Source organism: Triticum dicoccoides, chromosome 5B (genome assembly GCF_002162155.2).
Source record: "Triticum dicoccoides isolate Atlit2015 ecotype Zavitan chromosome 5B, WEW_v2.0, whole genome shotgun sequence".
NCBI classification, from domain to species: domain Eukaryota; kingdom Viridiplantae; phylum Streptophyta; class Magnoliopsida; order Poales; family Poaceae; genus Triticum; species Triticum dicoccoides.
This window is the reverse complement of record NC_041389.1, coordinates 194,212,658-194,230,674: the sequence shown is the minus strand read 5'-3', so window position 1 is coordinate 194,230,674 and position 18,017 is coordinate 194,212,658. Positions and strand designations below refer to the sequence as shown.

Below are 18,017 nucleotides of genomic sequence, written 5' to 3'. Positions count from 1 at the left end.
TTTACTTGGTAGGGGCATGTCATGCAACGGTTGGGTTTGACTCAGACTTCGATTGGACTCTCGATTCGGGTAAAACTCAAGTAGCTCCCTGGGCTTGTTTGCAACGTAAGGGAAGTGTTGAGTCGATCACCTCTGCCAGCATACACCGTGCAGTGTGTCATCTAAGATAGGATCGTACGTGTATGGGTAACTTGGTGCACCCCTGCATGGTTAAATCTTTTCTTACAGTTGTGTCCACGGCTATGGACAGCTTGGAGATTGTTAACTTGATCATAGAACAGCTTCAATTAATAATTAATTAAACTTGCCAACCGTGTGAGTGTGTTGGAGATTCTTCTTTGTGGATGATGCGAAGAGGAATGCAAGGATGTTTGCGGTTAGGTAGGTGAATAGAGTAGTTGATCTTTAATGCTATCTTACCTCGTATACGCTTTCTACCTTGTCTCTGGTAGACGCAAGTTGTAGCGTGTCTTCTATAGATGCTTAGTGATTGCCACCGCTCAAACCACATATACAAAATGTTGCATACGTAGATACATCTGACGTAAGTCTTGCAAGTACAATTTGGTCACCTTGTTTTATTATTCTTTTTTATCCAGATGCTGCAAATCAGATAATAGCATTTGGAGCACGTAATCTTTTGGTGAAGCGTTAACTATGGTTATCACCAGACTTGGCCTAGGCAGGGATATGGATGTCCTTTTGCTTTTTTAGCCTTCTTAAGGCATTTGTTAAACTTTACCTATGTAAGGTATATTTCACTTCCATTGCAAGTTGTATCTTGGACGTAAGACCCTTGTATTGTATTCATTTGTTAAATTTGACTAGTTGCAATCCCTTGCACTTGGGGGTTCTAGAACTGCTTGGCATCCTAGTAACTGGACCATCAACAATCTACGCAGCTCCGCGCTAGCAAGGACGAGCTACGTCGAGGATCGGCGCGACACCAAGCTAGGACAAGCGACATCCCGGCGCGAGGAGCCTTTTGCCTTTTCGCCTTATTGCACTTTACTGTTTCTTGCTTTTTGGCTAAGGAACTTGTTTAGGCGGGGCCATCTAGCTTCATCGGTTCACGGCTTTACACAATGGAGAGAATTCCCCACGATCGACGCCAATGTTATTGTAGTTAAAACAACGGGTGAATGGGGGTAACATTAGCAACACGGCCGAAACAAAGATTAGAGAGGTGTCTACGACTGTCTTAGAGTAAGTTAGTCGTACACCAACAAATTTGACACATCAATGTTTTTTGAAGAGGTTTCCTCACCTCAACGAGGGCAACCTAGTCCTATGTTTGGAAAGCGTTGAGGGAGGTTTGGTCGCAGGTCGAAGTCATGTGTGACTCCTCAGCACCCTCTCCAAACTTCTTTTCCTCAATGTCGATCCAACTCGTACGCGACTCCTCGAACTCAAACCCTAGAGCTCCCATTCTTGCCTTAGTTGCCCTAGTGTCCTCCCCTTGATTTCATTCAAGTGAGAGTGAATGAGTACGGGCCCATGGGGCCTTACATAGGTTAGGGATCCTTGACAAGTGACCAAAGCTACCATGGTGGTGGTAGCTGGGAAGGGTATATTGGTAAAACTTGGTCCACCAGTCCATCATGGATCATGGACTAGTCAAAGGTGGAGGGTGCCAACACTCATCCCTCAACCATGATGAGCATTGGCTATATGGGCATGTTCTAGGCTTGGGCCTCTTCTTTTTTGCTTCTCCCTTTGATTTTGTCTTTTTATTTCCTCTTCTCCATTGACTTGTTGACCATGGCCATGTTCTTGGTTTGCTGTTGACCGGCTTGGATTTTTGTTGACTTGCCATGTAGGACTAGGTGGGATCCCAAATAGAATTAATTATTCCTACATCGATAGTTTTTTATTTTCTTGTTATTTGAGGTCTTATACGTACAACTAATTATAGTCTATTGTAGGAGGTGTCTACAGTATGATCTATATGTGGCATGGCGAGGCACTAAAGACAGACGCGGACCTTGTCTAAGCTATTGTACACACCCTTAGCAGGGGTGTTGCATTAAGGTCTTTTGAGGTTTCTTATACATAATTCATGCAAATAAACGAAACAAAAGAATTTCACAAGAACTTGCAACCAGCAAGGAATCACATAGATCATCAAGAAACACCAGCTAATGATATGCAAGAGCGGCCTTGGTTGGTGTATCTAATCATTGTGGGTGGGCTTGGGGCAAGATAAAGTGGTCATGGACCAATCCAACATAGTGATCAAGTGATTGGTAGTCAATTCAAATATATTTTGGTTATAGTTTACAATTTATGAATTCTGAGAGATTAGCTTATTAGAAAATATTGTTGGACTTTTGGAGCCATGCAAATGAGGTGACTTGATAACTTCAAGTCTTCAAAATGTGGAGAAAATCTGATATGACTTGATCACAACATAATTTAGCTGCAACCATCTTGCTAGGAGAACCCCTAGAATAAAAGCTGGGCCTTTAAAGCCATCCTGAAATGTTGGTCCTTGCAATGAAGTATACCCAAAAAAACAGCACATCTTGATATCTTAATTTTATACTCCATCGGTCCAAAAATATAGCGTGCATTAGTTTTTTTTATTTTAACTCAAACTTTGTTAATTTTGACCATGTTTATAGAAAATTTATCAACATCTTGAATATAAAATCAATACCATTAGATTCATCATGAAATATATTTTCATAGGGTATGTATTTGATATTGTAGATACAGATAATTTTGTATACGAACTTCATCAAAGTTTGTTAGATTGACTTTCATAAAAACAAATGTGCACTATATTATGGACAGAGGGAGTACTAAACACGGATGACCCAAACAAGATTTATTCTAGGCATCTGGATAGACGTGCGGATGACTTACGTGTAGTTTGTGTATTTCTGTTTCTTTTGAATCCAAGTCCTAGAAGCATTGGTTATGTTCCCTAAATCTTCTTGTCTTCGTAAATACATACCTGTGTCTGAATTTGCCAGCAGCGCAGGAAGCCGTGTAGCATCATGATTTCTGAGGGTACTACACAAATAATCAGTAGGCCAGATACCCACATAACAAAATCGGTGATCTATGTCATCCTCACACAGTGCCATTTGTTCAACCGCTATCATTGATGTCTTGCTGCTCATAACATGTATGTTATTGCCCCAATCCTACATGTTCTGCAATCTAGCGGCCCCAATTTTATGATGCTTAAGATACCTTGAAAGTTCGAAACAGGTTTTGGAGCCAGACTAAATTTCATTACTACGAAGGATGGTTTGATTGATAGACATATCCTTGTGCATGCAGTGTGCACTTTCATTTCATATAGGTCTGTCACATGCTGAGTTTCTGAGGGGAGTTATGAGAGGTGGAGGGTGAGGGCGAGGATGTTTGGGCTTTGGCGCAGTTGCGCCAAGGAGGGAGAGATAGGGACGGAGGTAAACACCGTGTTATGTGTTTATTATTCAATATTCCCAACAGAGTTGATCACCAAGCTGTGTAATGCTGCCCCCACATCACATGCCATACTAAAGTAAAAGTCAGTTTACCAAACAAATCGAGCATGCATAGGCTTCCTTCTCAAGTTCAGCTTACCCTTCTTAAATCTCTCACCTGTCTCTCGGTCCCTACCCACAAATCACAGCCTGTGCACTGCCGTGACCCTCCCCGGCCTACCAGGGTGTCACAGTGCAACCTCCTATGATCATTGAGGTTGCAATGGTTCAATTTGAAATTAAAGTATCTACTGTATCTACTTGCTTAGTTCAGTTTCCAGATGCATATTCGCTAGTATGTTTCCTTTTTCAGAGCCATAAATTGCATATTGAAGGGCACTGGTTCCTGGTTAATTTACACGTTGTTGCAATTGCACATTGCTCATCTGAAGTTGCTGACAGCCTGACACTACCGAATGTCAGTTATCTCCCCAATTGGCAGCAGAATTTGACAATTCAAAACAAGGTTTTGACTCTACAAGTCAAGAATGAAACACTTACGACTTCTCAAGCAAGTCAAATAGAATTCAAGCGCTTCTAAGCAAGAAATAGAAGTACAATAAAAGCATAGTGGAACAGATGACTCACTGATGGCATTGAGGTCGTCCGCGTACCCATGGACACGGACAGCATCCTCGAAGGCAAGCATGGCATCTCGGGGCACGCCGTACCAAGTCTTGGGCTTGCCGAAGTGGAGGTAGTTGAGGCTATGCAGCTCATGGTCCTCCACGTGCCACGCGAACCAACTGTAGAGCATCGCCACATATAGCATCGGCGTTGTGACGCCAGCCACGTCCCGGCTCATCGCCCGCAGTAGCGAGCCCCGAGCGCGCGGAGCCACCCTCATGTTCCACTCCGTCTCGCCGACGTCCCTGGGCGCCCCTACCGGACTGTCAGTGTCTAGGTCTAGCACCTCCCGTTTGACGAAGCCAGACCCCGGCATGTCGTTGCCGTACTCGACATTGAATGGCCTCGCAGCGCAAGCACCCCAGAAGAGCGCCTCGAGCTGGAGGGGCGTCGCGTGCTTCGGGGGTATCGCGTGCCTCGGGAGTTCGAAGTCGCGGGCCTTGGTGCGGAAGGCCTCCAGGGTGTAGCGCTCGCCGCTCTCCCAGACGCGACGGTTCGCGCCGCGACGGTTCTTTGTGGAGAGGCCCACCTGCTGGAGCCGCGTCGGGAAGGTGGGGCCAGCGTCGCCGGAAGCGGACGCATTGGAGGCGAACGAGGCCTTGAGGAGCTGAACGGTGGCCTCGCGGGGCGGCGAGGGGAGCGGGGGGACGATCTTGCAGATGCCGTAGCGAGAGGCCTCTGGCTCGATCTTGAGGATATAGGCGATGGGGTCAGCGAACTCGGCGAGGGTGGGGCGGTACTCCGGCGCCACGGGTAGTGTGCGCAGCCACTCCGGCGGGTCCACCGGTGGCAACGACATGGCGGCGACAGCGGCGGCGGAGTACGGTAGGGTTTCTTCAGGCGAGGAATTGCATGTGGGAGGCGATTTGGGGAATCGGCTTCGCTGCTCGCTTGGTGCTTGCTGCTGCTTCTGCTGCTTTGGGGGTAGTGAGAGAGAGAGAGTCAGAGACAAGGGTTGGAGGAGAGAGAGAGTCAGAGACCAGGGTTGGAGGAGAGAGAGAGATGTGAAGGCAGGGGCGAGGGGTGGGGATTTCCCTCTAGGCTGGAAATGAAATTTGTGATCTTCTATTTGCAAGTCATCGTTCAACCAAAAGGGCAAATAATCAGTGCGAAAAGGCAAGCGGAATTTCTTTGTCAGCAATAAAATATACAAGCTTGAAACTAAATACAAATTAGTTTATTGTTTTTAAGTTCACATTTCGACGCATCGACGATGAAAATGAAGACAAAGTAGTCTTGGTTGGAGGTTGTTAGAGCTTCCGTGACGTTGGTAAGATTGACATCAATAGCATCGCCATATAGAGTGACGCTTTATGGATCTGGGTGGTAGAGATCTAGAAATGAAGTGGCGGGTATTGAAGGGATTGAATGCGATACCAATAGAGAGAAAGCACCAAGATTTGAAGAATGCAGTTGGTGGAAAGACTGCGATTGAGATTTGGAATCAGAAGAAAGGTAGATTTTATAAAGAGGTGGAGTAGTTACAAATTTTGTACGATAATTTTATTTAGGACGCGAATATCCAACGACTGTTCACATGAGTACAAATCCTGGCGAACTACTAGTTCACGCTTGCTGGTCAAACCCAGCGAACTAATTTGTTCGCTAATGGACACCTGATGACCCACAAGTATAGGGGATCTATCATAGTCCTTTTGATAAGTAAGAGTGTCGAACCCAACGAGGAGCGGAAGTAAATGACAAGCGGTTTTCAGTAAGGTATCCTCTGCAAGCACTGAAATTATCGGTAACAGATAGTTTTGTGATAAGGTAATTCGTAACGGGTAACCAGTAACAAAAGTAAACAAGGTGCAGCAAGGTGGTTCAATCCTTTTTGTAGCAAAGGACAAGTCTGGACAAACTCTTATATAAAGCAAAGCGCTCCCGAGGACACATGGGAATTATTGTCAAGCTAGTTTTCATCATGCTCGTATGATTCACGTTCGTTACTTTGGTAATTTGATATGTGGGTGGACCGGTGCTTGGGTACTGCCCTTCCTTGGACAAGCATCCCACTTATGATTAACCCCTCTCGCAAGCATCTGCAACTACGAAAAAAGAATTAAGGTAATTTAACCATAGCATGAAACATATGGATCCAAATCAGCCCCTTACGAAGCAACGCATAAACTAGGGTTTACGCTTCTGTCACTCTAGCAACCCATCATATACTTATTACTTCCCAATGCCTTCCTCTGGGCCCAAACAATGGTGAAGTGTCATGTATTCGACGTTCACACAACACCACTAGAGGAGAGACAACATACATCTTCTTAAAATATTGAACGAATACCAAATTCACATGATTACTTATAACAAGACTTCTCCCGTGTCCTTAGGAACAAACATAACTACTCACAAATCATATTCATGTTCATAATCAGAGGGGTATTGAATAGCATTAAGGATCTGAACATATGATCTTCCACCGAATAAACCAACTAGCATCAACTACAAGCAGTAATCAACACTACTAGCAACCCACACGTACCAATCTGAGGTTTTGAGACAAAGATCGGATACAAGAGATGAACTAGGGTTTGAGAGGAGATGGTGCTGGTGAAGATGTTGATGGAGATTGACCCCCTCTCGATGAGAGGATCGATGATGATGATGATGATGATGATGATGGTGACGATTTCCCCCTCCTGGAGAGATGTTTCCCCAGCAGAACAACTCCGTCGGAGCCCTAAGTTGGTCCTGCCCAGGTTCCGCCTCGAGGCGGTGGCGCTTCATTCCGAAAGCTTCCTTATGATTTTTTTTCAGGGAAAAAGACACCATGTAGCAGAAGATGGGCATCGGGGCCTGCTAGGTGGCCCACGAGGCAAGGGGGTGCACCCAGGTGGTAGGGCGCGCCCTCCACCCTCGTGGCTGGTGGGTGGCCCCCTCTGGTGCTTTCTTCGTCCAATATTTTTAATATATTCCAAAACTGACTTTCGTGGAGTTTCAAGACTTTTGGAGTTGTGCAGAATATGCCTCTAATATTTGCTCCTTTTCGAGCCCAGAATTCCAGCCGTCGGCATTCTCCTTCTTCATGTAAACCTTATAAAATAAGAGAGAAAAGGCATAAGTATTGTGACATAATGTGTAATAACAGTCCATACTGCAATAAATATCGATATAAAAGCATGATGCAAAATGGACTTATCAAGTCCCCCAAGCTTAGACCTCGCTTGCCCTCAAGCGAAAGCCGATATCGAAAAATATGTCCACATGTTTAGAGATAGAGGTGTCGATAAAATATAATACAGACATGAGGGCATCATGATCATCTTTAGAACAGCAACATATATTGTCATATGATTTCTTATGCTAAAGTAAACATCCATTCACAATGTAAAGTATGAATCGGAAACTTCATTGAAAACTAACAAACGATGATCTCAGTCATTGAAACAATTGCAATTTATCATAACATCGGAAATAGTCAATATAAGACCTTTTTCGCAAGTCCACATACTCAACTATCATTTAGTCTTTCACAATTGCTAACACTCATGCGATACTTATGGGTATGGAGTTTCAATTGGACACAGAGAAAGATAGGGGCTTATAGTTTCGCCTTCCAACCTTTTACCTCAAGGGTAATGTCAAAAATAATACTTTATGAAAACCTACATCCAAGTGGATATATATATATCGGGGTCTTTTCCAACACATAGTGCTTGCCAAAGGATAAAGTGTAAAAAGGAATGGTGAAGATCACCATGACTCTTGTATGAAGGTAGAAGACAAAAATAAAAGATAGGCCCTTCACAAAGGGAAGCAGAGGTTGCCATGCGCTTTTAAGGTTGGATGCACAAAATCTTCATGCAAAAGAACGTCACTTTATATTGCCACTTGTGATAGGGACCTTTATTATGCAGTCCGTCGCTTTTATTTCTTCCATATCACAAGCTCGTATAAAGCTTATTTTCTTCACACTAATAGATCACACATATTTAGAGAGCAATTTTTATTACTTGCACCAATGAAAACTTACTTGAAGGATCTCACTCAATCCATAGGTAGGTATGGTGGACTCTCATGGCAAAACTGGGTTTAGGGATGTTTGGAAGCACAAGTGGTATCTCTACTTGGTGCAAACAATTTGGCTAGCATGAGGGAAAAAGGCAAGCTCAACATGTTGGATGATCCATGACAATATAACTTTTTCATATATAAGAAAACATAACTCATTACGTTGTCTTCCTTGTCCAACATCAGCTTTTTAGCATGTCATATTTTAATGAGTGCTCACAATCATATTGAAAGATCGAGGATGTCGCCTAGAGGGGGGTTAATAGGCGCTTTAAAATAATTACGGTTTAGGCTTGAACAAATGCGGAATAAACCTAACGGTTAATTTGTCAAGCACAAAACCTAAAACAACTAGGCTCACCTATGTGCACCAACAACTTATGCTAAGCAAGATAAGCAACTATGTGATAGCAAGATATATGACAAAGAACAATATGGCTATCACAAAGTAAAGTGCATAAGTAAAGGGCTCGGGTAAGAGATAACCGAGGCATGCGAAGACGACGATGTATCCTGAAGTTCACACCCTTGCGGATGCTAATCTCCGTTTGGAGCGGTGTGGAGGCACAATGCTCCCCAAGAAGCCACTAGGGCCACCATAATCTCCTCACGCCCTCGCACAATGCAAGATGCCGTGATTCCACTAAGGGACCCTTGAGGGCGGTCACCGAACCCGTATAAATGGCAACCCTTGGGGGCGGTCACCGAACCCGTACACTTTGGCAACCCTTGGGGGCGGTCACCGGAACCCATCAAGATGCTCGGGGCGATCTCCACAACCTAATTGGAGACCCCGACGCTTGCCCGGAGCTTTACACCACAATAATTGAGCTCCGAACACCACCAATCGTCTAGGGCGCCCAAGCACCCAAGAGGAACAAGCTCAAGGGCACCAAGCACCCAAGAGTAATAAGCTTCTCAAACTTCACTTCCACGTATCACCGTGGAGAACTCAACCCGATGCACCAAATGCAATGGCAAGGGCACACGGAGTGCCCAAGTCCTTCTCTCTCAAATCCCAACGAAGCAACTAATGCTAGGGAGGAAAATGAGAGGAAGAACAAGAACGAGAACACCAAGAACTCCAAGATCAAGATCCAAGGGGTTCCCCTCACATAGAGGAGAAAGTGATTGGTGGAAATGTGGATCTAGATCTCCTCTCTCTTTTCCCTCAAAAACTAGCAAGAATCCATGGATGGATTGAGAGTTAGCAAGCTCGAAGAAGGTCAACAATGGGGGAAGAACACGAGCTCAAAGGATTAGGTTCATTGGGGAAGAAGAGCCCCTTTTATAGGACCTCCCGAATCCAACCGTTATGTGCTCAGGTCATGCACAAGCGGTACTACCGCTTGGAGGAGCGGTACTACCGCTTAGCACGGTCAAAACAGCCCAAACGAGAGAGAAAACACGAGATTTTGGTCCGGGGCGGTACTACCGCTTAGGAGCCACGGTAGTACTGCTCTGGAGCGGTACTACAGCTCAGGAGCAGCGGTAGTACCGCTCTAGAGCGGTAGTAAAAAATTACATCCGCTCTAGTCGCGGTAGTACCGCTGCAGCCTTTACCAAAACAGCCACAACTTTTGCAAATGGACTGCGAATTCAACGAAACCAAGTTTGTTGGAAAGCTAACGACATGGGCTAACACAATATTGAAAGAAATATCAAGAATAAGCAAATGAGAAAAGTCCCATAAGAAAATGGTGAGAACCCTTCATCGGATAAGACCGGTAAAACCTCCAACACCGAAAACATCATAGAAGACGCATGCGAACTCCGTTTTCGATGAACTCAAGCTTGTCATCAAGATGACCATAAGCTCTAAGACTCACAAAGATAACCAAACAAGAACCAAGAAACATGATGCAAGGATGCAATGGTTTGAGCTCTCTACTAACGATACGATTAAGCTACCAACTTGAGAGCCCCCCTTGATAGTACGGCAAACGATCCTATAACCCGGTCTCCCAACTACCACCACGAGACCGGTAAAATAGAAAACCTATCAAGGGAAAACCTTTGCCTTGCACATGGTCCACTTGAGCTAGATGATGACGATCTTGACTCCCTCAAGTTGGACCACTTTTCTTGATTGCGTTGGCTCGATGAAGACTAGATGATTGCTCCCCCATAGTCCACTATGGGTGAGCGACTCTTCGGCACATCTTCACAAGTCCATTGACACCACAATGGATGGCAAGATTCAAACTTGATTGCTCCCCCATACTCCATTATGGGTGAGCCACTCTTTGTGTTGCTCCACTTGAACTTGCACACTGCAAACTTCATGACGATCACCACTTGATGTTATCCTCCATGGGTTGTATGGGATCTTCCTCTTGACGCAAGACCATGGAAACATACCTAACCCCACAAAGAACTCTCACGTAGACCATGGGTTAGTACACAAAGTGTAATGGACAAAGCTTACCATACCATGGGAACACTTGGTCCCACTCGGTACATCTTCTATGCTTTGTGAGTTGATCAACTTGATTCACTCTTGACTTAGTCTTGATCAACCTTGAATCTTTCCAACTCTCTTCATTTGTATGATGTCTTGAAGGTAAATATGACTGATCACACAATCTTCTTCAAGACATGCTTGCAATAAGCTCAACACTCACATGACCAATCTTTGGATAATTCCTTAATAGCACCTTGGTCAACTCATAAACTCCTTGAAACCAACATATGGACTTCAAGAAAAGCCTATGGACAAAACCTTCAAATATAACTCAAGGCAACCATTAGTCCATAGAGATTGTCATCAATTACCAAAACCAAACATGGGGGCACCGCATGTTCTTTCAATCTCCCCAATTTTGGTAATTGATGACAATCACTTTCAAGAGAGTTTATATAAGGAATTATGCATCACAATGCAATGCAACAACCAATGATGCAGGAGAATGAGATGCAAATGCTTAGGAACAAAACCAAAGCAAGGAGAAAACTTTGAAACCTTCTCCAGAAAACTCTCTGAAACTTCTCCCCCATTGGCATCGATTGCCAAAATGGGCGAAAAGCTTAGAAGGCCAAAATAAATTGTGGTCCTCCATAAATTGTGTATTTCTCAACAAGAGAGTGGAATGCAATACACATATCCAACTGTCAATACTTGGAGGAAGACAAACTATATTGAGGCCCAAAGATTGCAACAGAGAGATATGCCACAAAGACATAACAAAGAGAGAGACAAGCAATCAGAAGATACCAAAAGAAGCAAGAAATCAACGGATATCAATTGAACCAACTAGAACAATGATCCTACGTGCCACAAGAATAAAGATATTATGATATGAGCAAAGGATTGTTCTAAAGAAACTAGAGACACTCCCCATGATTTGTGCACATATAAGAATTTTTGTATTTGAATACAAAGTGCTCAAAATAGGATCGTAGCTCCCCCAAAATCAATAGAAACTCACATCCAGTGCAAGTGAGCATATAGGAAACAAAGCCTAGCGCTTGCAACAAGCACATGGTTGAGCAACACGTAAGGGAGGCAACTTAAGAATAGGCTCAACCAAAACCGATGTGTGTGAGTCAAGGCAATGCACTTGAGAAGACTAATGTATGGATGAGCAGTAAGCATCAATATAGTCCTGAAAGAAAGAGATACATGGTGCAAGGCATGTCATTCCCACACACAACTTGCAAACGGGTTCACAAGCTCACTAATAAGCATATAAAGAACCAATGCTTGTGACAACCCATGGTGAAGATAGACGATGAAAGCCTCATAAAGACGAGGGATACCAATTAGATGGCAAAGGCCTCATCAGGACAAGCAAAAGGAAAAAGATCTTCACCACAAAAGAGTGCATCAAGATGCAACGAAGTAAGACACGCACTCAAGGCAAATGCTTTCACGGAGCCACCAAAGAAATAACATAAGAAAGACAAGGTGGACGTGAAGGAAAGGAAATCAACTAGAGATGTAATTTCTCTCAAGTGTATAAGGTTCTAGGTAGACGAAATCATGATGACATATATCTACAAAGAAGGATGTACACCTAAAATAGTTACAACACGAAGGAACCAGATATCCACAAGGAAGTCATAAATATACCAATAAGATATTTGCTTGCAAGCATAGCACTTGGCTAGATATGGTCTTATTGTATATAAATGAATTCCAATCACACATCCATCAAAGACATCACAACTAGCAACAAGAGATCATCGTTGGGATGCTTTGAGAAAGGAAACAAGTATCACAAGATATGAAATGAATATCATGCCAAGATGCAACCTACACAAGGTTGAATGCAAGAGAGGAAAGCATGAATAGATACTTGTTACCGAGATATCATTGGAAGGATGTAGTAGATACCAATTGAAGGTAGATAGTAATTCATTGATCATCCTAGCTTGACTCCAATATGCACATGGTGACAACACCTTCCTTGTGACTGAGCCGAGCATCCAATGTATCTCCAAATGTTCCTAGAAGAACAACACAAACTAAACGGTACCCAAACTCATTGGGACCACATAGTTAGAAACACCAATACGTAGGACAAACTCCACATAAATATGTGCATATAGATATGAAAATAAACATCATGCACATCTCATCCAATTTGAGACTTGGTGGAGTTTCCCCTATATATTGGGTCAAAGAAAGAAAGCATGCCAAATAAAATACATGAAGTAAACATGCATGCTCAAGACTTTCAAAACCTGAAACCAAAAGACAAAGAAATGCCAAGTGAAAAGGATACCAAATGGAGAAATCATCACTTGGAAGATATCATTAAAGATACATCAAGGAATGAGATATCCATTGATACACACTAAACTAAAGATGTCAAACTCCCAAAGAGAGGATGGTTCCAAACAAACCAAGCTCTCAACAAAGTTTCATGATGGCACAAAGTACCAAAAAGAAATGGCTTGCCTTCCACCAAAACACACTTGATAAGGATCACAAGAAGAGTGTTCTAAAGAAAATATAATAGCTCCCCCACGAGTTGTGCATTATATAGGATTTGTATTTGAATACAAGATGCACAGGGTGGGATCACCGCTTTCACTATATCTAGAAAACACTAGATAAGAACAAGAAATAAACAAGATCCACAAGTGGTATGGAAGACAACGGGAGTTGACACAAACCTTGGCAAGAGAAAAGGCAAGTAAAACAAAAGCCAATGTAAAGATGATCAATAAATTCTACCACACATAAATGACTACCAATTGTCAAAAGACAAGAAGTAGATGGAAAGAATTCCCGGTGGTAGATAGCAAGGATATCCAACATCATCTTCACACCACACACAAGCAAATTGCAACTTGTAGAGCTAACATGCCACCTAGGAACAAGATAATCTACAATATCAACACTAGGTGACAACATCTCAAATGTACACATTTTCTAGGCTAGTAATATACATAGCATATTACTCCCCCATAATGTGATACCAATGAAGAAAACTTAACAAGAGACAACTAAGAAATAAACAAGATGCACTAAGGCTCAACGAACGACACACAAGTACATGGTGTGCAAACCAACATACACAAAGGCAATTTAGAGACACATCATATACAAACACATGCAAGGAACAAAACCAAAACATGCAAGGGAGCAAGTAACTTTCAAGGTAAACAATTTAAGTACAAGTTACCGCAAGGAGGCACATTGGATATAAGATAGAAACTTGATAATCCAATTGACTTGGCTTGAGACAAAGAGAATGATGAAGTCCCCTTAATTCTTCATAATGTAGCCAAGTCTCCAATGCCCTCCAACAACACCTATTGATCAAGTTTGAGCTTGTTGGTCCCCAACCAAGTTGGGTCCTAAGAGGTTAGTCACAATAGGTTTGGCTACCCAAATGGTTCTTTGCTTGACACCACTTTGAGTACCAACAAACTTGGCAAACACATTGCCAACCTTATCCTTACCAAGAAAATAGATATCATCAATAATAATTGGGTTGGATAAGTTACCACTAGTGCATGAAGAAGTGATGTGACCTTTCTCATGACATAAGTAGCAACATCTACTCTTCACTTTCTTCTCACTTGATTTCTCAATTTGAGAAGCATTAACTTGAGTCTTCTTGGGAAGAGGCCTTTCTTCAACTTGATGTTGAGCATGAGATTGAACTTGTGCCCTCTTCCCTTGTTGCTTAACACTAATGGCCTTCTTCTTCAATGGGCAAGATCTAACATGTCAGGACCCCGACTCAATGCCACATAGATCTAGCATGTAACACTTCATATCACTTTGCGGCCTCACGCACGGTATTCTCACGGGTGTCGCCTTACCTTTACCCGGGACCGTTTGCGCCTTTTGGCACACGTATATGACAGTGTCGCTAGCATCCATATGATAAGGAGCCCGGGCTGACATGGCTAGTCGTAAACCCAAAGTGGCACAGACTTACAGGGACAGGCATCCATGACCCAGCATCGAACGTGTCGGTCATCAGCGAGTGAATCCGGGCTGTAGCACTGGGCTAGCAGGACTCCGGTGAACCGGGCTGTAGCGCGCTAACAGGACTCCGGTATTCATCGCGTGACATTTCCCCGAAGGGACAGACACAGGAACGAAGAAGGACACATGTCGGCCAGCCTAAGTGTTCCGGAGCAGTAGCAAGCTACCATGGCTCGGTGGAAACACTAGGAGACATTTCCCGGTAAGAGAGGCTACTAAAGATAAACAACTAGATGGTCAGATCCCACACATACCAAGCATTTCAATAACATACACACAATATGCTCGATATGTGCAAATACAACATGGCATCACAACATGACTCTATGACTCAAGTAATTTATTCATTAGGCTCCGAGGAGCGAGATATTACAAACATGGGTCTCATGACCCAACAATCAGAGCATACAAGTCAAAGCACAAGCGGAAGCTATCATGTCTGGGTACAGACATCTATAAATGAAAAAGGCTGAGAAGCCTGACTATCTATCAGATCCTGCCGAGGGCTCAAGATCGTAGCTGAGGTATCAAGCTAAACGTCGAAGTCCACGCGGAACTACTAGTGAGACCGAAGTCTCTCTGCAAAAACATAAAATAGGCAAACGTGAGTACAAATGTACCCAGCAAGACTTACATCAGAACTAACTACATATGCATCATTATCAACAAAAGGATGGTGGGGTTTAACTGCAGCAAGCCAGCTTTGACTCGGTGGCTATCCTAAACTACGACTGCAAGCGACTCTTTTGAGGTGGCGCACACGAGTCCACATATTCACCATATCAATACACCACTATGGATCCACTCCCGTCTCCCTACGAGAACGCCCTCCATAGCACTCACGCTTATCTTGCGTATTCTAGAGTATCCACTTTCACTTGTCTATGAACTGATATAAGCAACCCAGAAGTCCTTTACCGCGGACACGGCTATTCGAATAGATGATGTTAACCCTGCAGGGGTGTACTTCTTCACACACGCTCTCACCACTTACCGCCGTTTACACGACATGTACTCGGCAACCTTCAAGCAGAAGCCCAACGTGGGTGTCGGCCACGGCCTGCCTAAACACTCAAGTCTCTAGTCCAGGTTTATCGCCTATTCGGGTTCCATCCATGAGGAGATCCGGCCGGAGTTTCGCTCACAGCCCCAAACGATGTGAACAGGGTTCCGTGACACCAAACGGGCGCCCGGTTTACCCCGCCACGTGCCTACCGCATCACAGCCCACCCCTACGGCCAGCGCTGCGCACGACCTCCAGCATACTACAAACACCAGAAACTATTTGCAACTCCTGGACAGAGGACAAGGGTGATCAAGAAGCCGAGAGGGTCCATTGGTTTCGGGCCCAATGCGTGGTAGTAGCTGAATCATGGATCACAAACACAGAACTCAGTTCCTAAGGACGGCTGCAATGAGACAACCCACCATGTACTCCTACATGGCCTCTCACCGCTACCTTTACCAAATCGTGTTCACACACTTAGCTCACACACAGTAGGACATGTTCACACGCCTCTGATTCATCCCCGATGAATCAGACCTGACTCAACTCTAAGCAGTAGCAGGCATGACAACAAGCATGAATGAGTAGGCACAACAGGGCTCAAACAACTCCTACTCATGCTAGTGGGTTTCATCTATTTACTGTGGCAATGACAGGTCATGCAAAGGATAAAGGGGTTCAGCTACCGCAGCAAGTAACAGATAAATCGTTGTTGTCCTAATGCAGTAAAAGAGAGCAGGAGCGAGAGAGTAGGATTATATCGGAATGAACAAGGGGGTTTTGCTTGCCTGGCACTTCTGAAGATAACATTGAGTCTTCATCAGTGTCAACGATCACATCATCGGTATCACGTCTATCGAGAGGGGACAGATACCGGCAAATACAGAAAAACACGATCAATGCAATGCACAATATGATGCATGCTATGACATGGCAATATGAATGTGTTTTGGGCTAATGCACCTAAAACCAGATTAAATGAAGTTGGTTTGAATCCAAGATTCAAATTCAAACTCCATATGTGGATATTTAAATGCCATTAGTATGATTTGTGCTAAACAGCATCTATAAGTTGTTCTAACATGCATGAAAATGGTACAGATGGATTCCTTGGATTTTTCTGATAATTTTTCATATATAATTTATTTAATTTGGAGTTACGGTTAATTTTCTATGAATTTTAGAAGTTTTGGATATTATCTGAAATTTATAAATCATTTTTTGATTTATTTTAATTCCAGAAACAAATACTGCGTCAGCATGACGTATTAGTGACGTCAGCAGGTCAACGTGGCTGGTCCAGGTCAAACCTGGCCAGTGGGGTCCACACGTCAGTGTCTCAGACTGGTTTGTGTCGCTGACATGTGGGCCCAGTCAACAGCCACGTCAGCGCGGTCAAAACTGACGCGTGGGGCCACTGTGGTTAACTTAAACTAAACAGGGGTTAACCGTGGTTAGTTAAGGGCGTGGGGCCCATATGTCAGTGAGAGATAGGGCTGTTAGTAGGGTCATTAGCGACTAAGTAAGTGCGCCACGTCGACGTCACCGGAGACCAGCCGGCGGCGACCACAGAACACGGCGGGGCACGCCGGACTTGCGCTAGAGGCGTCAGTTTGGCGCGCTGAGGGCACCAGGGGATGGCCCTTGCTCCCGCGCATCCAGAGGACCGAGTGGGAGGTCGTGGGGTCGCCGGAACTCGTGCCGGCGACGAGCTTTGGCGGCGATGGTGTTCGGTGGTGCTCGGGCGCGTCGCTACGGTGCATCAGTGAGCAAATGGAGAGGCTGGGCAGCACCTGCTAGGCATGGGGAGCACTAAGAGCAGCTCAGTGAGGCCAGGGGAGCACGGAGGCTATGCGTGCAGCAGCAATGGCGGACGGTGGCTTCGGTGCTCGTGGGGAACGGCGCTACGGCACGGAGGGGAGCATGCTGAGTTATGGGAGAGGGTCAGTGACTCACGGTGATGACGAGGGGACGCTCGGCGAGGTCGGGGATGGCTCCGTGGCGTCGCGAGGAAGTCGGGGAGGCTGCCACGGCAAGCAGGAGGTGGCCGGCGTCGGCGCGCGTGCGTCCAGCACGCAGCTGCTTCGGGGCGAGGGGGAGGAAGATGACTGGCAGCTGGGCTGCACAGTAACGGGCCGCACAGAAGCTGGGCCGGCTACAGGTAAGTGGCCCAGGTACGGGTCTTTCTCTCTCTCTGTCTTTTATTTTAATTACTGTTTTCTATTTTTCTGTAACTGTGAGGCTTTATTAAAAATACTTAGGCATCTCTAAAAATCCAGAAAATAATCAGGGGCTCTGTTTAGAATATTTCCAACAGCCCACACTTATTTTTAGAATTATTTGGGCATTTAAGATATTTACTAGCATTTAAATGCCCAAAATCAAAGTACATATGATTTTATTCAGTGACCAAATATGTCCTGCAAAAATATAAACC

The 18,017-nt window shown here is 44.4% G+C and overlaps 1 protein-coding gene across 1 annotated transcript in view; it reads right to left on the bottom strand.

Moving 5' to 3' along the window:
• LOC119308050 (lysine-specific demethylase JMJ705-like) overlaps positions 1-5,121 on the bottom strand; it is a 23,171-nt gene extending 18,050 nt beyond the window's left edge. The window contains exon 1 of the mRNA XM_037584160.1: positions 4,068-5,121. Coding sequence (XP_037440057.1) covers positions 4,068-4,905 — 838 coding nt within the window. The 5' untranslated portion in view covers positions 4,906-5,121. The remainder of the gene's footprint in view (positions 1-4,067) is intronic.
• Between the last annotated feature and the right edge of the window lie 12,896 nt (positions 5,122-18,017).